The sequence below is a fragment of the Dryobates pubescens genome, chromosome 8, assembly GCF_014839835.1.
Source record: "Dryobates pubescens isolate bDryPub1 chromosome 8, bDryPub1.pri, whole genome shotgun sequence".
In the NCBI taxonomy this organism is placed as follows: Eukaryota; Metazoa; Chordata; class Aves; order Piciformes; family Picidae; genus Dryobates; species Dryobates pubescens.
In genome coordinates this window covers 39,437,066-39,459,502 of record NC_071619.1, presented here as the reverse complement: position 1 = coordinate 39,459,502, position 22,437 = coordinate 39,437,066, and the positions used below count along the sequence as shown (strand labels likewise).

The 22,437-nt window shown below is 51.4% G+C and overlaps 1 protein-coding gene across 1 annotated transcript in view; it reads right to left on the bottom strand.

The window, feature by feature from the left end:
• Positions 1 to 10,781: 10,781 nt before the first annotated feature.
• CFAP91 (cilia and flagella associated protein 91) overlaps positions 10,782 to 22,437 on the bottom strand; it is a 37,721-nt gene continuing 26,065 nt past the window's right edge. The window contains exons 12-16 of the mRNA XM_009906522.2: positions 20,748 to 20,969; positions 17,806 to 17,954; positions 15,464 to 15,555; positions 11,185 to 11,504; positions 10,782 to 10,878 (exon numbers count right to left, since the gene is read on the bottom strand). Of these exons, the coding sequence (XP_009904824.2) occupies positions 11,203 to 11,504; positions 15,464 to 15,555; positions 17,806 to 17,954; positions 20,748 to 20,969 (765 nt within the window). The 3' untranslated portion in view covers positions 10,782 to 10,878; positions 11,185 to 11,202. The remainder of the gene's footprint in view (positions 10,879 to 11,184; positions 11,505 to 15,463; positions 15,556 to 17,805; positions 17,955 to 20,747; positions 20,970 to 22,437) is intronic.

Genomic DNA, 22,437 nt, shown 5'->3' with positions numbered 1-22,437 from the left:
CACCCCTCGTTCCCCTCCCTCATGCCTCCCTTCTCCACCCCTCGTTCCTCTCCCTCATGCCTCCCTTCTCCACCCCTCGTTCCTCTCCCTCATGCCTCCCTTCTCCTTCCCTCGTTCCCCTCCCTCATGCCTCTTTCCGCTCCACGCAAATAGGTGGAGGTGAGTCTTTGTACTACTAATGATTAAAAGAGAAACCACAAGAACTAAGGACTGTTTCCTTTCCTGAGCTGTGTTATTCCATGCTGCCTTTCAAGAGGTGCCAGCCTGTCTATGATACCAGTTTGATTTGATGGAGAGAAGAACCCTTGGGACATAAATATCTCAAATTAGAAACCAACTACTATCCTCCTTTACTGTCCACCTCTAGATACGAACCCAAGAACCTGGGTCAAGCACTGCCTTTGAATCCTGCACTGCTGGTGGTTTGGGTTGGGGATTTTTTTGGTTGGTTGGTTGGGTTTTGTTTTCTCTTGAACTCATTGGAGCCCATTAGTGACGTTCTCTGGTGGTGATCTGTAAAGTTTGTCAAGACCACGTCCAGTGGACCGTTCCTCCAGCAAATCGGCACGTAGCTGTCTCTGAGTTGGGTTTCTGGTACTGGATGATGTCTGTATTAAACATGAACATGTCTTTAGTAGTGCAAGAAAAAAAAAAGGGGGAAAAAATACCCCAAACACCTTTTTTTTGGGCTGGCTGCCCCTGGCCACATCCATTCTGTCGCTATCCTAAAGGCTAGATGCGAGGTCATGTCACTGCTGCTTCAATAAAAACCAATTTCTATTGCACAGAGGCTCCTCTCGCTTTGTTCCTGTGCCTCCACCCCCCCTCGGCACCACCCAGCCTCCTCTGCCGGGCCAGGAGCTGCAGGGGCTCCAGGAGAGGTGGGAGCAGGGGGGGAAGGGATGTCCTGCCCGTGCCCAGGCTGCACTGCTGGGGAATGGGGACGGCTGCCTCCGGCCTACTTTGGGAGGGTAGCAGGAGGTAGAAGGTAGTCCTTGGTTTAGAAGGAAGGTGGCCTGTGCCCAATGCAACCAGGAGTGGAGAAGATGGCAGTGGAGAATAGACTAGACCAGACCAGACCAGGCTGGAAGAGACCTTCAAAATCATCGTGTCCAATCTATCATCCAACACTACCTAATCATCTCTCTTACAGTGAAAGAGCAAGAGGCCTGGGGCTGTTGAGTCTAGAGAGGAGAAGGCTGAGAGGGGACTTTATCAACGTCTACAATTATCTGTAGGGTGGCTGTTGGGAGGATGAAGCCAGACCCTTTTCAGTGATGCTCAGGGACAGGGCTAGGGGCAGTGGAGGTAAACTCAATCACAGGAAATTTTGTCCCCATGTGAGAAAAAGCTTCTTCACTGTGAGGGTGACAGAGCACTGGAACAGGCTGTCCAGAGAGGTGGTGGAGTCTCCTTCTCCAGAGATCTTCAAAACCTGCCTAGATGCATTCCTGTGCGACCTGCCCTAGGTGGCCCTGCTGTGCAGGGAGGTTCAACTCAGTCACCTCTGGAGGTCCCTTCCAACCCCCTGCATCCTGTGATTCTGGGAGGCTGCTGGTACCAAAGAGGTGAGTCTGGTAAAGAACTGAGTTGGCGAAGTGAGGCCTCCCACACTCCCTGAACCAAGGAGCTGGTGGCAACAGGACAGTCAATGCCATGGTGAGTCCACACTAAGTATTGCTCTCTGCCCCCACCTCTGCTTGCTGCTATGCACTGGCTCCCCAGGATTGAGCAGTTCAGGGGCTGTGCTTGCCTCCTATCTCCTCTGAACTTCTCTCACCTTGTGTGCGAGCTGCAGGCTCTCTTTCTGCACTGTCTTTGCACAAGAACCTCAGGTCTCTTTTCTGAATGTCAGAGCTCCTTGCCTGCAGCCCAGTCACCTCATCACTCCTTGCTGAGCTGAATGGAAGGGGATCTTCAGCTCCTTCCCACCTTTCTAATCTTCCTGTCTCCTACAATTGTTCTTAATATTCTCCTTGATCAGTGGCTATCAAAGCCAGACAGAAGGTTCCTATCAAGGACCTCCTCAGTGTCGAATGAAGGCACCAGAGAATGTCTTGCAGCTGGTGCAGCTCTGTCTCCTCACCTGAGGACTGTATTCAGCCTTTTGTGTGGAGACTGCAGTTGTCCATTTACCCATTGCTCCCTGCTGCCAAAACTCCTGCAAATGTCAACAGGACTCTTAGTTTCATCTCAATCACTGTTTTGAAGGCTGAAACAAAGCATCCTAGCCTCAAGAGCAGGATCCACAGAAGCAGTCATGGAACAGCTGTTCTGTCACCATTCCCCATGTGCAAATACCTTCTGAGACCAGGCACAGCAGGTTCAAATCCCCTCATCGTTGGTCACCCACACCTCTGGGTGATTTAAAATGCAATGTGGAGCTGAATGCAGTACTAAAGCCTGCTCCACTGACCTGCTTTGTCTTTATCCACCAAACTTGCAGTTATCTGGGTTGGAATTAAAAGTCAGGGTCAAGGCTGCCAATACCATTTGTTACCTGGAAGGTGGCAGCTCTCAGGCTGCTGGCAGTGAAGCCCAAGTGGCTTTCTGCAGGAGAAGAAGAGCCACAAAGGAAGAGGGAAGCAAGCTGCAAAATGCAGAGGGGAGAGCAGGAGTGCCACAGAGTGCAGCTGAAGTACCAAGTCCAGTTGCTTGGAGACAAGAAGCCCAGCAGATAGTACACAACCTCACCAGTCTTGAACCTCACTTCCTTCCCTTGGCTCTGGGCAGGGCTTGGCCTCAGGGGGGTGGTATTCCTGGCCAGGGCAGGGCTGTTCCATCTTGGCTGGCTTTGCTAAACCAATCCTGCCCAAAGGCTGCAGGGTCAGACCCAACCTGCTGCCAGATTTGAGCCCTGGTGGGAAAGGAAGGTGTGTGGGTTGTAACACCGTGTGGGGCACAGCAGGAAACAGGCTTATGTCTTGGTGTGAGGCTGCTGAGGCTTTGGAGCATGTCCCCCAAACAAACTCCTGCTGGTGCTTGTTGCAGATGACAGTGGTCGGTGCTTTAAGGCTGGGTTGGACCTTCAAATCAAACACCTCCCTTTGGCTGATCCAGGAATACTGTCCTGGAGCTTTCTGCATACCCAGCTAATTCCTGATGTCCTGGCACAGATGTTTTGTTCTTCGTACATCCTGCCTGCATGCAACCAAGTAGATCTCCCACCCACTCAGTGGAGTTGAAGCCTTCTCTTTCAGGGATTCCTGTCTGCTTCTCCCATCTCTGCTTGCAGTCTCCAGAGCCAAGGCTGGGTCCTCCAGGACAAGGTAAGCAAGGAATGAACAGCCTTGCAGAAACTTGCAAGTGGCTGCAGAAGAGCTTTTGTCACCAGGGTGCTCTCCAACAGGAGAGCTGCAGCAGGGCAGCCTGCTCAAGTCCAGGACACTCTGCATAGGCACCATCCCTGGCCAGGAGTGAGGAAACGTGGGCAGATGAAACCTGTGTCCCCTGGCAGAGCACAGCCCTTTCCCACTGTGTGCAGTGGCAGGGCCCTGGAGTCTGCATCTATAAGGGATTGCTGAGAGATGGAGGGGCTGGGGTTGGGGTTTCTTCTGCACCCTGTGCTTTCTGCCACCTTCACTTGGTACACATTCATTGGGTCCAGATGATGGCTGCTGACACGGGAATGCATGAGAGGTCTTGTCAGAGGGAGGCCAGGGCTGCAGGGAGCAAGGTAGGGTCAGACATGCAATGGGACTGGGACATGAGGTTGAGAGGAAGCAAGAAGTACTCATCCTCCTCTCACCAGCCCATTGGCTACCCTGATAGCACTCTACAGATCCCTGAAAGGAGGTTGTGCCCAGGTGGATTGCTCTTCTCCTAACAAGACACAGGACAAGAGGAACCAACATGAAGCACTGCTTAGGCCACACCTTGAGTCCTGTGTCCAGTTCTGGGGCCCTCAGTTTAGGAAAGATGTTGAGTTGCTGGAAGGTGTCCAGAGAAGGGCAACAAAGCTGGGGAGGGGTCTGGAGCACAGCCCTGTGAGGAGAGGCTGAGGGTGCTGGGGTTGCTTAGCCTGGAGAAGAGGAGCCTCAGGGGAGACCTTCTTGCTGTCTACAACTCCCTGAAGGGAGGTTGTAGCCAGATGGGGGTTGGTCTCTTCTCCCAGGCAACCAGCACCAGAACAAGAGGACACAGTCTCAAGCTGTGCCAGGGGAGGTGTAGGCTGGATGTTAGGAAGAAGTTCTTCCCAGAAAGAGAGATTGGCCATTGGAATGTGCTGCCCAGGGAGGTGGTGCAGTCACCATCCCTGGAGGTGTTTAGGAAGAGTCTGGATGGGGTGCTTGGTGCCATGGTTTAGTTGATTAGATGGTGTTGGGTGATAGGTTGGACTTGATGATCTTGAAGGTCTTTTCCAACCTATCCTATCCTATCCTATCCTATCCTGTCCTATCCTATCCTACCCTATCCTAAAATGAAGTTGTGCCAGGAGAAGTTCAGGTTGGATAGCAGGAGTAATGTCTTCACAGGAAGGGTTGTCAGGCATTGGAACAGGTTGCCCAGGGCAGTGGTGGAGGTATTGAAGGGGGTTGGAAGGGTTTCAAAGATGTATAGATGGGATGCATAGGGACATGGTTTAGTGGTGGACTTGGCAGTGCTGTGCTAACAGTTGGACTTGATGATCTTAAAGCACTTTTCCAACTTACATGGTTCTATGGTTCCAGGTTTCCCACAGGATAAGAGCAGGTCTGTCCTCTGGAACTCATGCCTGCAATAGGCTCCTTTGCCAGGCAGGAATGTTTAGGAGCTGGATGGTGATCCCTGGCAAAGCCCAGGTTGTTTGAGGGCATTTCTGTTGAAGACCACTGGTGTTGTTTGGGAGGCTGTCATTTCTTAGCAGGCTGAGGAGATGGAGGGGATGACCTAGCTGGGGGAGTCCTTGGGCCAGTTCTCTCACGCCTCATAGGAATGAACTCTCAAGATGTTCATTTCATGGCACTAGGCCTAGGAATGGTTTGGTCAATGGAAGCTGTTTCTGCTGGAGAACACAAATCTGGGGCCTGTCCAGTCCTGGGCTCCCCAGCTGAAGGGACAGGCAGCTGCTGCAGAGAGCCCAACAGAGGGCCACAGAAACGCTTAGGGGACTGAAGCATCTCTCTTGAGATGAGAGGCTGAGAGGCCTGGGGCTCTTTAGCCTGGAAAAGAGAAGACTGAGAGGGAATCTTATCAGTGCTGATCACTATCTAAAGGGAGGAGGTCATGAAGATGAGGCTGGGCTCTTTTCAGTGATGCCCAGTGCTAGGACAAGGGGCAGCAGGCACAGACTAGAACACAGGAGGTTTCACTTGAACTTAAGGAGAAACTTCTTTCCTCTGAGGGTGCTGGAGCACTGCTGCCCAGAGAGGCTGTGGAGCCTCCTTCTCTGGAGACTTTCAGAACCTGCCTGGCTGTGTTCCTGTGTGATTTACTCAGGTGATGCTGCTCTAGCAGTGGGGGTTGGACTGATGGTCTTCAGAGGCCCCTTCCAACCCCTAATATTCTGTGATTCTGTGGTTTGTGTTTCACTGGAGGTAGATAAATTCCATGGGCAGGTGGAGAAAGGCTCCAAGACGCAGGGAACCAGCGTGGGGGGTGCAAGAGGCTTTACAGGCAAGGCTCAGGACTAAACAAAAGGGAGATTGGTTCTTAGGACCCATCCTGCAGCAGTTTAAGGAGAGAGGAGCAAGTGCAGCTTTTCAGTCTCTGTAAAGCTGGTGGGAGTGGCTGCTGATGTAAAACAGAGAGGGAGAAGGTGCTGGCTGAGAAGGGTAGATAGGAGAAGGTTTGGTGGACTCCCAGTTAAGTGGCTGCCTAAGAGCACTGGTTGAACATCTGGGACTCCTTGCTGCACCTGTGTTCAGTCACTGGTGGTGTTCATGCTCAGTGCTGAGGTCACCAAGAGCAACAGCATCAGGGCCTGGCTGTGCAGCTGCCATCAGCTCACTGCAATTTGCATGGCAGGCAGCACCACACACTTCCAGCTGTGACCCCAAGGGAAAGGGTGAACATCCCCACACCCAGCACTGACCAAGGAGCTCCAGGATGCTATCACAGAATCCTTTTGGTTGAAAAGACCTTCAAGATCATTGAGTCCAAGCAGTACTCCATCAAGGCTGGGCTAAACCATGTCCCTCAGCACTGCATCTCTGCATCTTTGAAACGTCTCCAGGGATGGGGATTCACCCACCAAAGATGGGCAGGGAGTGCAGAAAAAGCTCCCCAGTGGGGGAACTAGATGGGATGTATCTGAGATGGCACAGCCCCAGCCAGCTGCAGATGAGTGGCCAGTGCACTGGCAAGTGTTGACAGGGAGAGTCACAGCTCTGAAGTCTGCTAGGAACAGTGTGCTGAGCCAGACTGGTCAGGGAGGGCTCTGGCTCCGAGTAACAAGTGGTTACAGGAAGGACATAGGCATGGGAGATCCCTTCTGAGTGCTAGATAGATTGGTAAGAGTTGGGAGGGAGCTCCAGAAGGATCAAGGACTGGGCTTTGGCATGTGGGAACAGGCCAAGAGAAGTGGCCTGGACTCCAGCCACAGGAGTGTGTGGGCTTGACACAGCCTGGGGGGGGGAAAGAGGAATTAGAGGGAACGAATGACACTGTGGGAGCAGAGGAGCCAGAGCTGCCTCTCCTCCCCAGGCTTCCATAGGCAACCTTTCATTACTCCACTGAGACTGGTCCTCTTGTGCCAACAGTGCCTGCTGAGCTGCTTTCTCCTGCAAGGAGAGGTGGGGTGTCTTGGTCCAGGGTGGTTCCAGGCAGGTTGCATTTCCGAGTCCAGTTGTACAGCTTCTGACTCTGGCAGGTGGTGATTTTGGCAGATGTTCAAAACAGTTCCTGCCTCTTTGGTGGGATGGAGAACACACACATGAAATAGCAGCTCAGGCCCAACTCTGGAGCGCACACTGAGGTGAGGTGAGGAGGCTGCTGGATGCCAACACTCTGAGTCACCAGCCAGACACAGACAGGAAAGGCTGCACGAGCAGGGGCTTGGTGGAAGCAGGGAGACAGGACTGGGAGATGAAGTTAGTATCAGTGCACCTGGGCCTTGTTAAAAGCCTTTGGTACATGAGGACCACACCTGTAAGGTTATCCCCATCTCCAAGTTGTGTGAGTGCTGAACTGAGCCTGACAAAGTAGCAGGCAGGTCCTGGGGGCTTGCGAGACCAGCAGCAGAGGAAATGTCTGGAAAGCAGCAGGAACTCTTTTAACAGCACCACAGCCACTGCAGAGACTTTTGTGAGCAGAGATCATAGAATCAATGAGGTTGGAAAAGACCCCAGAGATCATCAAGTCCAACAGCTCAGGACTAACTAAACCATGGCTTCAAGTGCCACATCCAATCCCCTCTTGAACACCTCCAGGGACGGTGACTCCACCACCTCCCTGGGCAGCACATTCCAATGGCCAATTACTCTCTCAGTGAAGAACTTTCTCCTCACCTCCAGCCTCAACTTCCCCTGGCACAGCTTGAGACTGTGTCCTCTTGTTCTGGTGATGGTTGCCTGGGAGAAGAGACCAACCCCCACCTGGCTACAACCTCCCTTCAGGTAGTTGTAGAGAGCAATGAGGTCTCCCCTGAGCCTCCTCTTCTCCAGGCTAAGCAACCCCAGCTCCCTCAGCCTCTCCTCACAGGGCTGTGCTCAAGGCCTCTCCCCAGCCTCGTTGCCCTTCTCTGGACACATTCAAGTGTCTCAATGTCCTTCCTAAACTGAGGGGCCCAGAACTGGACACAGGACTCAAGGTGTGGCCTAACCAGTGCTGAGCACAGGGCACAATGACTTCCCTGCTCCTGCTGGCCACACTATTCCTGATGCAATGTGATGCATTGCTTTTCAGGGAGGCAGGAGAGATGGGAGGGCCTTGGGTTTGTTGTGGGTTTGTGTTGACAAAAACATAGAGTAAATGTGCAGTGAAAAAGGTGCTGTTGGCTTCCAACTGTCCTTACCAAAAGTCCTTTTTGCTGGTCTCAACTGTAATCAGGATAGGATTTCTTCCTTCCACACTGCAAGAGTCATAGAATTGACAAGGTTGGAAAAGACCTCAGAGGTCATCAAGTCCATCCTGTCACCCAGCACCTCATGACTACTAGACCATGGCACCAAGGGCCATGTCCAATCCCCTCTGGAACACCTCCAGGGAGCTACACTGTGAGGACATTGAGGTGCTGCAGTGTATCCAGAGAAGGGCAGTGAAACTGATGATGGGCCTGAAGAACAGGTTCTGTGAGGACCTACTAAGGGAACTGGGTTTTTAGTCTGGAAAAAGGAGGCTGAGGGGAGACCTTCTTGCTTTCTACAACTGCCTGAAAGGAGCTTAAAGAGATGGGGATGTTGGTCTCTTCACCCTAGTAACAAGTGATGGAACAAAAGCAAATGGCTTCAACTTGTGCCAGGGGAGGCTTAGAGTGGATATTAGGAAGAAATTCTCTTCTGAAAAAGAGTGGTCAGGGATTGGCATAGGCTGCCCAGGGAGGTGGTGGAGTCACCATCCCTGGAGGTGTTCAATAAACATCTAGACATGGCACTTTGGGCCATGATTTAGTGGGCATGGTGGTGTTGGGTTGATGGCTGCACTGAGGATCTTCTCCAACCTCGATTCTGTGAATGTGCACTGGCAGGGCAGGCCTGAAGCCATTTGCATTCACTCATTTACTGCACAGACTGACTCTTCTGTCACCATGCTCACAGTGACCCCAGAGGCCCATGTGGTTCAGCTGGTGTTCAACCCCTGCCAGGGTGGCACAGGCAGGTTCCCACCCAGCTGGCAGAAGCCAAGAAGGAGAAGCAGAATGTCCCCAGCGTTTCCACTGCACTGAGGGAAGAGCAGGGGGACAGGAAGAATTTCCCCACGCCTCACTGTGTTGATGCAGCCCTGGGAGCATCTGCTGTGCTTTGTTCCCCCCCCTAAGGGCTGTTGTCTCCTGCTGGGAGAGGGAATGCCACATTCATGTGCTCTTGATTTATGATCCCAGTTCCCTCTCTCTGTGCTCCTTCTCAGAGCACATTCTGCAAAGCTCGAGGAACGACCACGCACACGACGGCTGAAGCAGTTTCTAGGCAATGGCATGTGGAAAAGATGGCTTTAGCCTGACAGTGTCCCTCAGCTCAGAACAAAAGCCAAGGCATTTATAGCTCAGCCTGTGCACAGCATCTGGAGCCCCCTGCCTCCTTGTTGTGGTGCCAGAGGGCTGTATCCCTGCAGGAGAGCAGAGAGCTGCACCCGAAGTCCGTCTCCACACCTGCTGGAACGCTGCTTCTCTTTTTAACCCCCCCTCAAACTCTGCAGCCAGCCACATGGAGAATGTTTATTTTGCCAGCCTGCCTCAGAAACACCCCAAATGCCTCACTGGATTGGTCTTCCTGTTCCACTGATCTGCTGCATCAGGGTTTCCAGGTCTCTTATTACAGTGGATCTTGTGATTGGTGTGAGCCCCCTTCCTTCCACCAGGCTAAATTTGTCCAAGGTGGCTTGAGGCACAGAGCTGACCCCTGCACAGCTTTCCTCCCATGCCCTGGTGAGTGCTCCTGGGTTTGTGTTCACCACCTCCCTGATTACTGATGAGCTGCCTATGCTGTGAGAATTCTCCCAGACCCCTGCTGGGATCATCCTCATGGAGTCCTAACCAAACCCTCTCACCCATCTCTGACTGCTGCCAGCTTTTGTGGTACAGAGGCTGCCTGACCCCACCAAGTCACCTGGTGACCTGAAGGCCAGCAGTGGCTTCTTGATGCAGCTTTCAGCTCCCTCTCTCCAGTTGTGATTTCCAGCTCAATGCAATCCAAAGGCATTCAGATTTTTCACTCTCTTCTCTCTCCCTCCATGCTGCTCCCCCTCCTTCCCCCCTACCCCAATTCACAGAACCTGAGGCAATGTTTTCCCCAGGAACACACTACTGAGCCTGAATTTTTTGCCCAGCTGCTGATTTTTGTTTTGGAGGCGTAGCAGCTCAGGATTAGTTATCTGGACCTTAGTGAGGCTTTACAGGCCCAGCAGGAAGACAGGGCTGTCAGTTCCCAGCTCCAGAGAAGTGAAGGAAGCACTCGGGGGTCAGCCCAGGGAGAGGCAGCACTGCTCTTCGTTGCGTAAGTTGTAGCCATCAGTGAGTAAGCATTCTGGGTGTGGCGGTGCCTGCTCCTCCAAACGCTGGTGCGGTTGATGCTGTCACAGTGTCAATGTTCCTTTCAGATGCGAAAGCCACAGACCTCAGGAATTTTGACAGGTGAGGGCTCTCCGAGAGCCGAGCAAGCCCCTGACAGCTCTCTGATCTGTCTTGCAGCCTGCTGATCGCTGACATCCTGAGCTGGAGCACCCTCATGCTGGCAAAGCAGGCAAAGCCGGCGTCCCTTCTGTGTAGCCCTTTGGAGCTGGAAAGCCAGAGCAAGGAATGCTCTGCTAAGAAAAAGAAGATTCTTGCCAGAATTGCTCTCCCTCGGCGGGGGGAAAGAAGCAGCAAGAAGAGCTCAGCCCAAACAAAAGCATTGCTGGCAAAGCTGTCAGCAGTGGCTCATGGGCTCCTTGCAGAAGCTACCTCTGCTTCTGCCACGTCATTCTGCTATCACCCAGCCTCGCTTAGTAGAGCCAGCCAGGCAGTGGAGCCGCTCTGCTGGGGTCAAGGGTGCCACTTCTTTATGCAGGGACTAATTGTGTGAAGAGATGATGGAAGATCTGACCCTTTCCATTCCACTGCAATGCTTTATTGCCAGCCCTGCTAACGCAGGAAGCTGCTCTGCTGTACTCCGCCGAGGAAACCAGAGGGACGTGCTCGAGGACAGGCTCCGTCTGTGCTCTCCACTCAAAACTCCCCACTGCTGGAATATGGTTTTCATTTAATGTTACTGATGCAAGGAAATACCATCAAAAGCCCAGGTACTGATCTTGCTTGGCCTGTGCCTGGAAAACAAACAGGGAATGCTAACGCTGCCTTCCCACTCCAGCGTCCCTTAATGATTAGAAGAGGAAAAGAAGCTAATGAGGTGCAAAACGAGTTGGGGAATGGGGGGAGGGTGCTGGACTGGGGCTGCCACACCAAAATGTATACAGAGTGGCTCCAGGACAACCTTGCTGGCAGGCAGCAGGAGGGCTAGCCCAAGGGAGAGGGAGTATTTTCCATTCTGGATGCACTGGAGTCAAGAGAACATGATTCCCTCTCCTTCGCCATGCGCCCAGCTCAAATGACAGAGAGCAAAGGAAACTCACCTGGCTTTTCTTCCAGCTCTAGGAGGCTGTGGGATCCTTGTCTGATCCATTGGAGGGGTTCATTGCTGTCTCTCCTGGCCTTTCTTCACACAGAAGTTCAGCTGGTTCGTGTGCAGCTGGGGCAGAGCAACTGCTGTCAGCTGCCCTTGGTTCAGCAGCTGTCCCACTCAGAGCAGCACTAGCTGTCCCAGCAGGAGGCTCTCCCTTCATCTTGCTGTCAGATGTCTCCTGAGGTACTGCCAGATCAGCCAGTATCTTCTCTGTGCCCCTGTGGATGACCTGGTGAGCAGCATAGATGTGTTTTCTTTGGGACTGCCTCACTGTGCATAAGAAAGAGGTAAGGGTTACACTTGGAAACGCTCAGCAAAGGGTTCTCTGTAGGGGGGAAGGGAGGGACAGCTTTTAGCCTTCCTGCAGCTGTGGGAAAGCCTGTCTCAGGGAGAAAAAAAATCCTGCCCTCCTAACTTTGGCTGGAAGTGTTCTACTGCCACCTAATAGCAGCAACCAACTTTGCATTTAGCTTTGAAGCTAACCCCCACAGTGGGAAGCACTGGCAAAGTGTTTTCCTTTCCAGCTTAGGGCATAACCACCCAGGATATGTTATCAGGCATCTAAAATAGCTTCTCCTTCAGTGTTTAACTGCAGCATGCCTCTGGAAGCCTGGAGTTGAAATCTGCCCCCTCCTATGTTGTGATTCTGCCTGCACTTCAGAAACTCTTACTGAGTTCAGAGCAAGACCAGGCACATTAAGACACCTACCTTATTGTCTCCCTTTTGCTACTGCAAGATTGCCCTTCAGCTGTGTTCTACAGTTTTCATCCAGTCCCATCTGTATGTACTTCCAGCCCACCTCTTGGGAAATAATTACTCAAGCCACAGTATTCATCCTACCATTCTCTTCATTGCTCTTCACTATCCTTTGCTCCTTCTTTTCTCTCTCTGGACTTAAGATGCTGGCAAACAGTCCCTGGGGGTTGACATCCTGCCTTCTCGTAAGGAGGGCTCGTGGAATGGTGCAGGAACGAGCTCTGGTTCACACTGTGTCACTTCCCTGCAGAAGCCCAAGACTTGCCTGCTGCTTTGGTCTGTTGGTGCTGCAAGGCTGAGCTGTACTTTAACTGAATCTGAACCTCTGGTGTCCTGCACACCGTCACACAGCTCTGCACACTGTCACTGGCTCACTCTCTTGACGTTACTAACCTCTCCTGTTGATGTTTATCCATCTCTCAGGTCCATTTTGCCAACAGTGAGTGCAACTGGCTCTCACTTGCATTTGAAAAGCTGCCCTTCACCAGCTGGCTCTCAATTCCCAGGAGAGCTTTGTCTACCCAAGGCATTTTTGGCTCCAATCCTGTGTGCATGAACTGCATCAACTATACTGGGAATACTCTCCACTGGTATTGCTGCAGTCCCTTCCTCCATCCACAGTGGATTCCAGCTAAAAGAAAGCAGGCTCAGCCTGGGGAGTGGCTGTCCTTCTGAAAGCAAGTCTTTTAATATCAGCACACTGATAGTAAGGTAGGGTTTAGAACTGAGGTGCAGAAGGGTTTGGGGATGACCAGTATTAGGTAATCCCTTCTTGTATGCATAGGAATGCAACAAAAAGAGGAGGAAAAAAAGAAGAGAATCAAAATCTAGGCCATGGCAAAAGAAAGATGTTTAAAGGGGGAGCTAAAGTGTAGGCAAAGATTGAACTTGCAGGCCCTCAAATCTTTGTTCTACAGCTGGATTTGCTCCTCTGGCAGGCCAGACAGCTGTACCCTCAGACCACTTCCTGCCAGTGTGAAGGAAGGGCTATATGCTCAAGCAGGTGCCAGGGTGTAAAACCAGAGCTTCTTAATGAACAATCTAGCTCACTGAAGGGAAAGCTTTCAAAGCTGCCACAGAAGCACGATACACTGATGTGCTCACCAGAACTAATGCCATTCTCTGCTACTGTTTCCTTTGGGTTTGCATGGAACAGTTGCTGATCCTGCTACCCTGAATGTGTCACTGTGAAGGAGGTGTATGGTTTTTCATCAGAGCATACACCTGGTAGAATTCAGCTGTCTCTTAAGTGTATGGAGTCCCCTCCACCCCATGCAGCAATAGCAGAAGAGAGTAAGGGCCAGGTCTCTTCCTGACATTTGATGTCTTCTGCCACAAGAACACTGTGGCAAATTTCACCTGCTCATGTTTGATACCCCTGTACTTTCATCACCTATTGCTCTACTTCTATCAGCAGCCACTTGAATTTTTGTCTGGGTCTAGCTCTGCTTTCCAGGCAAACCCTCTGTAGCTATCACCATCACTGTAGGTGTTTATGAAGAGGACAGTCTCAAGCTGTGCCAGGGGAGGTGTAGGCTGGAGGTTAGGAAGAAATTCTTCACAGAAAAGAGAGATTGGCCATTGGAATGTGCTGCCCAGGGAGGTGGTGGAGTCACCATCACTGGAGGTGTTTAGGAAGAGACTGGATGGGGTGCTTGGTGCCATGGTTTAGTTGATTAGATGGTGTTGGGTGATAGGTTGGACTTGATGATCTCAAAGGTCTCTTCCAACCTGGTTAATTCTGTTCTGTTCTATTCTATTCTATTAGATACTGAAGATAGAGTTTAGTTTAGGCTGGAGGTGAGGAGAAAGTTCTTCCCAGAGAGAGTTGGTAGCCATTGGAATGTGCTACCCAGGGAGGTGGTGGAGTCACCATCCCTGGAGGTGTTCAAGAGAGGACTGGACGTGGCACTTGGTGCCATGGTTTAGTAGTCATGAGGTGTTGGGTGACAGGTTGGACCTGATGATCTTTGAGGTTTCTTCCAACCTTACTGATTCTATGACTCTATGATATTTCCCCCTCTGTTACTTGGGAGAGCTTCTGAGGTGCTTTGCTCATTAGCTGCTGTTGCATTCAATCCCAGTACTCATATTCTTCCTTGGTGGTATGTCTGCACATCCAGAATCTTTGGCCATCCCCAGGTCTTCTCTTTCTGTTCCCCTTTCTGAGACAGGCCAAGCTGCATTAGTGCCTGAGCTGCAGGCTTCACTAAAATTGCATCACCTGCTTTGGCAGGCTGGCAGAATAAGGTCTAAGGAGAAAGGAGCTGATCTAAGCTCATGCAGAATTGCCAGCTGCTGAACTGTGCCAAATATACAAGCTAGGAAGAAAAAAGTTTGCACAATTCAGAGATGACAAAATGCATTTGCAGGGTTGGTGTCTTCATTCACAAAGCAGCAAAATGCCTTTGTTCTCAAGTCAGAGAAACACACTGCAGCAAGGACCACTTCAGGCTCTGTTGTGGTACAATTGCTTTTCTTAGGTTACATCCACTCCCTAGGGGTGACTGGCTTAGCCACAGTCTCCTGAGCATGCTGGTCAGTGCACACACCCCAGTTAAGTATCATAGAATCAGTAAGGTTGGAAAAGACCTCAGAGATCATCAAGTCCAACCTGTCACCCAACACCTCATGACTAACTAAACCATGGCTCCAAGTGCCACATCCAATCCCCTCTTTAACACTTCCAGGGATGGTGACTCCACCAGCTCCCTGGGCAGCACCTTCCATTTATTCATGACACTCAGTGTGATTCACAGGGCCTTCCCCTCTGTATTTGGACAGCTATGATGCCAGTTTGGCTAAACAGAAGCACTTCTTACAGCTGCAAGGCTACCTGTTTAAAACATGATGCCACTACAGCCAACCTTATCTTTGCCTAACCTATTTAGGAGGGGGGAGGTAAGCATAGAAAAGCATATAATCTTCCTTTGCACATACAGCACATATTTAAGTCATCTGCCTGTTAAAAGAGTTCTATAGTTTTAAGAAGGTGTCATATAATGGACAATTGGCAGCCATGCTGCATAAAGACTTTTCCCAGTTCCTTTTTTTGGGCTGCTTCTTTTCAGGTGGTTTTATTGTTGCAGATAACACCAAATTTCTATCAGGTCTGAATTCAAGCCACCAGCTGAAAGGCTAAAGCCCATGAGAAATTGGTGAGAAGGGGTCAGAGGGCTTAACTTTCTAGCTGCAGGGTGCAGAAGTGTAATCTCAGAGCTGAGACAACTCTTGGCATCGCATCTCTGCACCTTGGCATCTGCCATCCCTGGAGGTGTTCAAGGGGAGATTGGACGTGGCACTTGGTGCCATGGTCTAGTCGTGAGGTCTGTTGGGACAGGTTGGACTTGATGATCCTTGGGGTCTCTTCCAACCTTGGTTATCCTGTGATACTGTGATCTCTCCTTTCAGCGAGCTAGAGCGAGGAGGGTGAAGCAGTCCACAAAGAGAATGAAGCTATTGGACTCCTTACCTTTCTCTCTCATAGACATTTTCTCAGCTTCTGGGATCAGGAACTCATAAACCAGCTCTGCCACAATCTCTTCCGACTGCAGGCGAGTTCGGCTGCGGGACAGTTGCAGAATGGTGTTAGCGTTTTTGCCCCAGATCACCTTTGCAAACACCAGGCCCCCTTGCAAATACTCCCTCTGTTTTCAAGGGAGTGTGTTCTCCCAGCAGTCATTGTAAGCTGTGCCTCTCTTTGTCCTGCAGAGAAGTGACAATGTCACTATTTCCCCTGTGCACTGTGCTGCCAATGCAGTTGGCAAGCAGCGGTTCCATGCTGAAGATCACCTTAGGCTCCTTTTCCTCGAAGGGTATCTAAGAGCCCAGTTCTCAGCGATGACAAACTGAGTTAGACATGCAGCTACCTCAGAGGATTTGTGCTCTTTTGTCAATTTAGTCTTTGGCCCATTGCTGAGTTTGCTAAATTCTTCCCTTTTGTGACTCTGGTTTTGGCTGGTCCCCATGCTCTTTTTCCATGGCAGTGTTTGGTGGGATTCCCAATTGGCCCAGGGGCTGCATGCATTATCCACGCTTTATTCTCCCCAAGAATCTCAACATTCTGGTTGTATTCAGCCAGCTACAAAATACACAGCTGCTGTACCACAGGAGAGTCACTGTGGCATTGGGATTTTTATGGCTCAATTCCAGGTGGGGGGTGGGGAAAGAGCATAGAAAACTGCAGTGGAGGTTTGGCAGGTCCTAAAAAGTATTCAGTGCTGACATCCCAGCCACACACAAGACTCTGGTGTTCTCAAAAACTCACTCTACTCAAAGTGCCTTGTCAGGCAGCCATCAGTAGGACTGACCCCCATGGAAACTGGCAGTTTCTTAAAGAACAGCCACCCCAGAATCCAAGGCTGCTGTATAGCTGCAGCTTTCAAGCATCTCTTTCTAAGGGATTTTCTGTACTAGTGGAAATAAATGAATGGGTCTTGCTTTAGGCAGCTCCCAGATTCGCTTAAAGCTCAGGCACAGCATCACACTGGCATGGAGAAGTCGAACAAGGGTGATTCACAGATCCCACAAGTGACTTGCAAAGGGAATCTGGCACATGCTGTATAGAAATAAAGCTCTGAGGGATTGTTGTGTGGGCACCAGGTAGTAAGCATGGGTTCCCATGCAGCAGGATAAAGAACTGGCTTGATGGCCGCACCCAAAGAGTGGCTGTCAATGGGTCCATGTCCCAGTGGAGGCCAGGGACAAGCAGAGTCCCTCAGGGATCAGCACTGGGACCAGGCTTGTTCAACATCTTTGTGGGTGCCATGGGCAGTGGCATTGAGTGCAGCCTCAGCAAGTTTGCTGATGACACCAAGCTGTGTGGTGCAACAGACAGCTGGAGGGAAGGGATGCCATCCAGAGGGACCTGGACAGGCTGGAGAGGTGGGCACAAGCCAACCTCATGAGCTTCAACAAGACCAAGGGCAGGGTCCTGCATCTGGGTCGAGGCAATCCCAGGCACAAATCCAGGCTGGGCAGGGACTGGCTGGAAAGCAGCCCTGAGGAGAGAGACTTGGGGGTGCTGGGGGAGGAGCAGCTCAACAGGAGCTCTCAGTGTGCACTTGCAGCCCAGAAAGCCAATCAGCTCCTGGGCTGCAGCAAGAGAAGTGTGGCCAGCAGGGCAAGGGAGGGGATTCTCCCCCTCTACTCAGCTCTGCTGAGACCCTACCTGGAGTACTGCTTCCAGTTCTGGAGCCCCTATGACAAGAGGGATCTGGAGGTGCTGGAAGGTGTCCAGAGAAGGGCCACGAGGATGAGCAGAGGGCTGGAGCACCTCTCCTGTGAGGACAGACTGAAGGAGTTGGGGCTGTTCAGTCTGGAGAAGAGAAGGCTCCCAGGTGACCTAATTGTGGCCTTCCAGTATCTGAAGGGGGCCTACAGGAGGGCTAAGGAGGGACTTCTCAGGGTGTCGGGTAGTGCTAGGACTCGGGGGAATGGAATGAAGCTGGAGGTGGGGAGATTCAGGCTGGAGGTGAGGAGGAAGTTCTTCCCCATGAGAGTGGTGAAGCCCTGGAATGGGTTGTCCAGGGAGGTGGTTGGGGCCCATCCCTGGAGGTGTTTAAGAGCAGGCTGGATGAGGCTGTGGCCAGCCTGATCTAGTGTGGGGTGTCCCTGCCCATGGCAGGGGGGTTGGAACTGGCCGCACCTTGTGGTCCCTTCCAACCCTGACTGATCCTATGATAACAAAGTGATCACGAAGAGCACTGCTCTGCCCCTTCCCTTCTCCTAGGCTCTACACATAACCACAGGGGCAGCTGTCCAGGCAGGCTCTCAGTGCTGCAAGCAGGCTCTGCCGTGCCCTTCCCAACGCACCGGCGCTCCACGTCGTAGGCGATGTCATTGATCTCCACAGCCCTTCTGCGAACCTCCTCCCGGGCTCGCTCCTCAGCGGCCCGCTCTATGCCGCTCAGGATGATATCTTCCAAGTAGGAGTCAATGGTGCGCTGCTGCACTTCCACCACCTGCAACAAAACACACAGATGTTGTGCCTCTGACTGTGCCAGGAGCACACAGGAAGCAGGCTTCCAAAGAAGCAACAACAACAGGTGTTGACCAGGCTCCTGATCTCACAGAACGTTAGGGGCTGGAAGGGACCTTGAAAGCTCATCCGGTCCAACCCCCCTGCCAGAGCAGGAGCACCTGTACCAGGTCACACAGGAACACATCCAGGCAGGTTTTGAATATCTCCACAGAGGGAGACTCCACAGCCCCCCTGGGCAGCCTGTTCCAGTCTTCTGTCAGCCTCACAGGGAAAAAGGTTTTCCTCATGTTTCCATGGAACTTCCTCTGCCTCAGCTTCCACCCACGGCTCCTTGTCCTGTCACTGGGCATTGCTGGGCAGAGCCTGGCTCCATCCTCTTGGCACTCACCCTTTACATATTTGTAACCATTAATGAGGTCACTCCTCAGTCTCCTCCAAGCTAAGAGCCCCAGCTGCCTCAGCCTGTCCTCATAAGGAGGATGTTCCACTCCTTTAACCACTTTTGTGGCTCTGTGCTGGACTCTTTCAAGCAGTTCCTTGAGGTTCTTCTCGAACTGAGGGGCCCAGAACTGGACACAATATCCAGATGCAGCCTCACCAGGGCAGAGTAGAGGGGGAGGAGAACCTCGCTCGACCTACTGACCATACCCCTTCTAATACACCCAAGGATGCCATTTGCCTTCTTGGCCACAAGAGCACATTGCTGGCTCATGGTCAACCTTCCATCCACTAGGACCCCCAGCACCTTTTCCCCTTCACTGCTCTCCAGCTGGTCAGTCCCCAAACTATACTGGTACTTGGGGTTGTTCTTTCCCAGGTGCAAGACTCTACACTTGCCCTTGTTGTATTTCATTAAAATCTTCCCTGCCCAACACTCCATCCTGTCCAGGTCTCTCTGAATGGCAGCACAACCTTCTGGTGTGTCAGCCACTCCCCCCAGTTTTGTGTCATCAGCAAACTTGCTGACAGTGTTCTCTGTTTCCCTCATCCAGGTTTGCTGGCAGGCCAGTCGAGATTCGCTTTCAGAGGTGCTTTCTGGGAAGAACATCTTGTCTGATCACTCATTTTCCAACAGTTCTTTCTGAGAACTGCCTGAACAGAAACAAGTGCAGGGCAAAAAGAATCCAACCAACCAATAAAAACCCCAGCAAGCAGTGGTGGAGGAGAAACTTATTCACGGATCCAATTCTGCTGCCGCAGGTTAGTTCTGTGAACGCAATGGCAGCTGCTTCCTCAGTCCTCATGGCTCCCAGAGCAGTAACTGCCAAACAGTGATTGACTTCAGGAAATTAATCAGCATTCCTTCAGCCAAAGCCTGATGGGAAAAGATCCATCAAGCCAGTCAAAGTAACACAAATAAACCCAAGATAAAATGATTGGATTCCTTCTAATGGTTGTAGAGTGGAGACTCTAGGAATGGGTGTTTTCCTAATGCTAGTTTCAAGGGCATAAGCTTATGGTGCTTTGACCCTCCTTGCTTCCCACTCAGTGATGCAGAAAGGAGGAGAAGCTAAAATTAAAAGAAAAATAAACATAATGCCAGACTCTCTTGGTATTAACCTCCTCCCACAAAGGTTGAAAATTATTGGTTTAGTCAATTAGGCTCCCACTCACTCCTCTGAACTGGGAGAAATGTGCTTCATGCAGTCAGGAGCTAGGGAACAGGAACAGGACTATAGAATAGTTATAGAATATGGCAACTCAGGAATTTTGCTTCTGGATTTCAAGGGTATGTGATCCACTATCAAAATAATTGTATTACCTCTTGTTATTTGCAGTCCATTTGTGGGGGGGAGCCCTGCTTAAAGGCCTCCTTCCTAGGAAAGCAGCTAATAGTTTTGCTGGACAGACCAAGTGCTAAGAAAATATTATTCCTAGTGATGATCTAGGTACACCCATTCTCCAAAGGTGTTTGTGGGGGAAGTTTAGAAACCTACACCCATTCATAATACAGGACTGTTTGTAGGGGTGTTTGACCAGGAGCCAGCAAAGGCCAATGCCACTCTGGGGTGTATTAGAAAGGGTATGGTTAGTAGGTTGAGGAAGGTTCTCCTCCCCCTCTACTCTGCCCTGGTGGGGCTGCATCTGGAATATTGTGTCCAGTTCTGGGCCCCTCAGTTCAAGAAAGACCTCAAGGAACTGCTTGAAAGAGTCCAGCCCAGAGCCACAAAAATGATTAAGGGAATGGAACATCCTCCTTACAAGGACAGACTGAGGCAGCTGGGGCTCATAGCTTGGAGGAGACGAGACTGAGAGGTGACCTCATTAATGTTTATTAGTATGTAAAGGGTGATTGCCAAGAGGATGGAGCAATGCCCAATGACAGGACAAGGAGCCATGGGTGGAAGTTGAGGCATAGGAAGTTCCATGGAAACATGAGGAAAACCTTTTTCCCTGTGAGGCTGACAGAAGACTGGAACAGGCTGCCAAGGGGGGCTGTGGAGTCTCCCTCTGTGGAGATATTCAAAACCTGCCTGGATGTGTTCCTGTGTGATCTGCTATAGGTGCTCCTGCTCTGGCAGGGGGGTTGGACTGGATGAGCTTTCAGGGTCTCTTCCAGCCCCTAACATTCTGTGATCCTGTGTTCAGGTCCTCCTTAATGTAATGGGCATGATTCTTTCAGGAGGGAATGCCCCTTTCTTCGCTAAGCTTTTCCATTCCATTTAAACACTACCACCAGTTGGATGTGAAGCACCTCCCTCCCATCTGGACCTCCCCACAAGGAGGCAGTTCCTCCAGACCGCCCACAGTGCCACCAGTCTCCCTCTCCTGCCTGTTTGAAAAGCTCATCCTCTTCCTGTCGCCGCCTCTCCTCCACCTGACGCCGGCCGCTCTCCTCCGCCTCCCGCATCCGCCTCTCCCTCTCAGCCAGCATGACAAAAGCGTGGATCTTCCGTTCCTCCTGCAGCCTCACCAGCTCTTTGGAGAGAAAATCAAATATGCTGGCCAGTGCCCTTCCTTCTTCCCCAGCCAAGTGGTTTTCCATGGATGACAGCTTTGGGAAAAAAAAAAACCACCAACAAAGAATTGTGTTACAAACCCCAGGAATGTTGTTCAAAGTCCCAGGACTACCACAGGCATGAGAAACAGCTCTGCAACACCCACTCAGAGTTGCCATGAGACAACCCTAGGAGTTTTGCATTCTTGTTTTACATGTGCTGGCCTGGATGCTGCATCATGTAATGGTCCTGGGTAGAGGCTTTGATGATGTAAAGACAGTGAGAGATGGCAAAACGAGTCAGGGCAGCAACAGTCCCCACGCTGTCACGCTAGGACAGGCAGCCCCTACGGTTGGGTGCGTGGAACGAGACAAAGCACAAGATGTGCTGTATTCCAGGTATTACAAACTGGGATTGTGGCTCTGAGTACAACCAGAGTAGAGTAGAGTGGAGTAGAGTAGAGTAGAATAGAATAGGAATAGAAATAGAATAGGAATAGAAATAGAATAGAATAGAATAGAATAGAATAGAATAGAATAGACCAGGTTGGAAGAGACCTTCAAGATCATCGCGTCCAACCTATCACCCAACACCACCTAATCAACTAACCCATGGCACCAAGCACCCTAGCAAGTCTCCTCCTGAACACCTCCAGTGATGGTGACTCCACCACCTCCCTGAACAGCACATTCCAATGGCCAATCTCTCTTTCTGGGAAGGACTTCTTCCTAACATCCAGCCCAAACCTCCCCTGGCACATCTTGAGACTGTCCTCTTGTTCTGGTGCTGGGTGCCTGGGATAAGAGACCAACCTCCGCCTGTCCACAACCTCCCTTCAGGTAGCTGCAGAGAGCAATAAGGTCTCCCCTGAGGCTCCTCCTCTCCAGACTAAGCAACCCCAGCTCCCTCAGCCTCTCCTCACAGGGCTGTGCTCCAAACCCCTCCCCAGCTTTGTTGCCCTTCTCTGGACACCTTCCAGCAACTCAACATCTTTCCTAAACTGAGGGGCCCAGAACTGGACACAGGACTCAAGGTGTGGTCTAACCAGTGCAGTGTACAGGGGCAGAATGACCTCCCTGCTCCTGCTGGCCACACTGTTCCTGATGCAGGCCAGGATGCCATTGGACTTCTTGGCTATCTGGGCACACTGCTGGCTCTTGTTCAGCCTACTATCAACCAGCACCCCCAGGTCCCTCTCTGCCTGGCTGCTCTCCAGCCACTCTGACCCCAGCCTGTAGCACTGCATGGGGTTGTTGTGGCCAATGTGCAGAACCTGGCACTTGGATGTGTTCAATCTCATGCCCTTGGACTCTGCCCATCTGTCCAGCCTGTCAAGGTCCCTCTGCAGAGCCTCTCTACCCTCCAGCAGATCAACTCCTGCCCCCAGATTGGTGTCATCTGCAAATGTACTGATGATGGACTCAATGCCCTCATCCAGATCATCAATAAAGATGTTAAAGAGCATGGGGCCCAGCACTGATCCTTGGGGCACACCACTAGTGCCTGGCTGCCAGCTGGATGTGG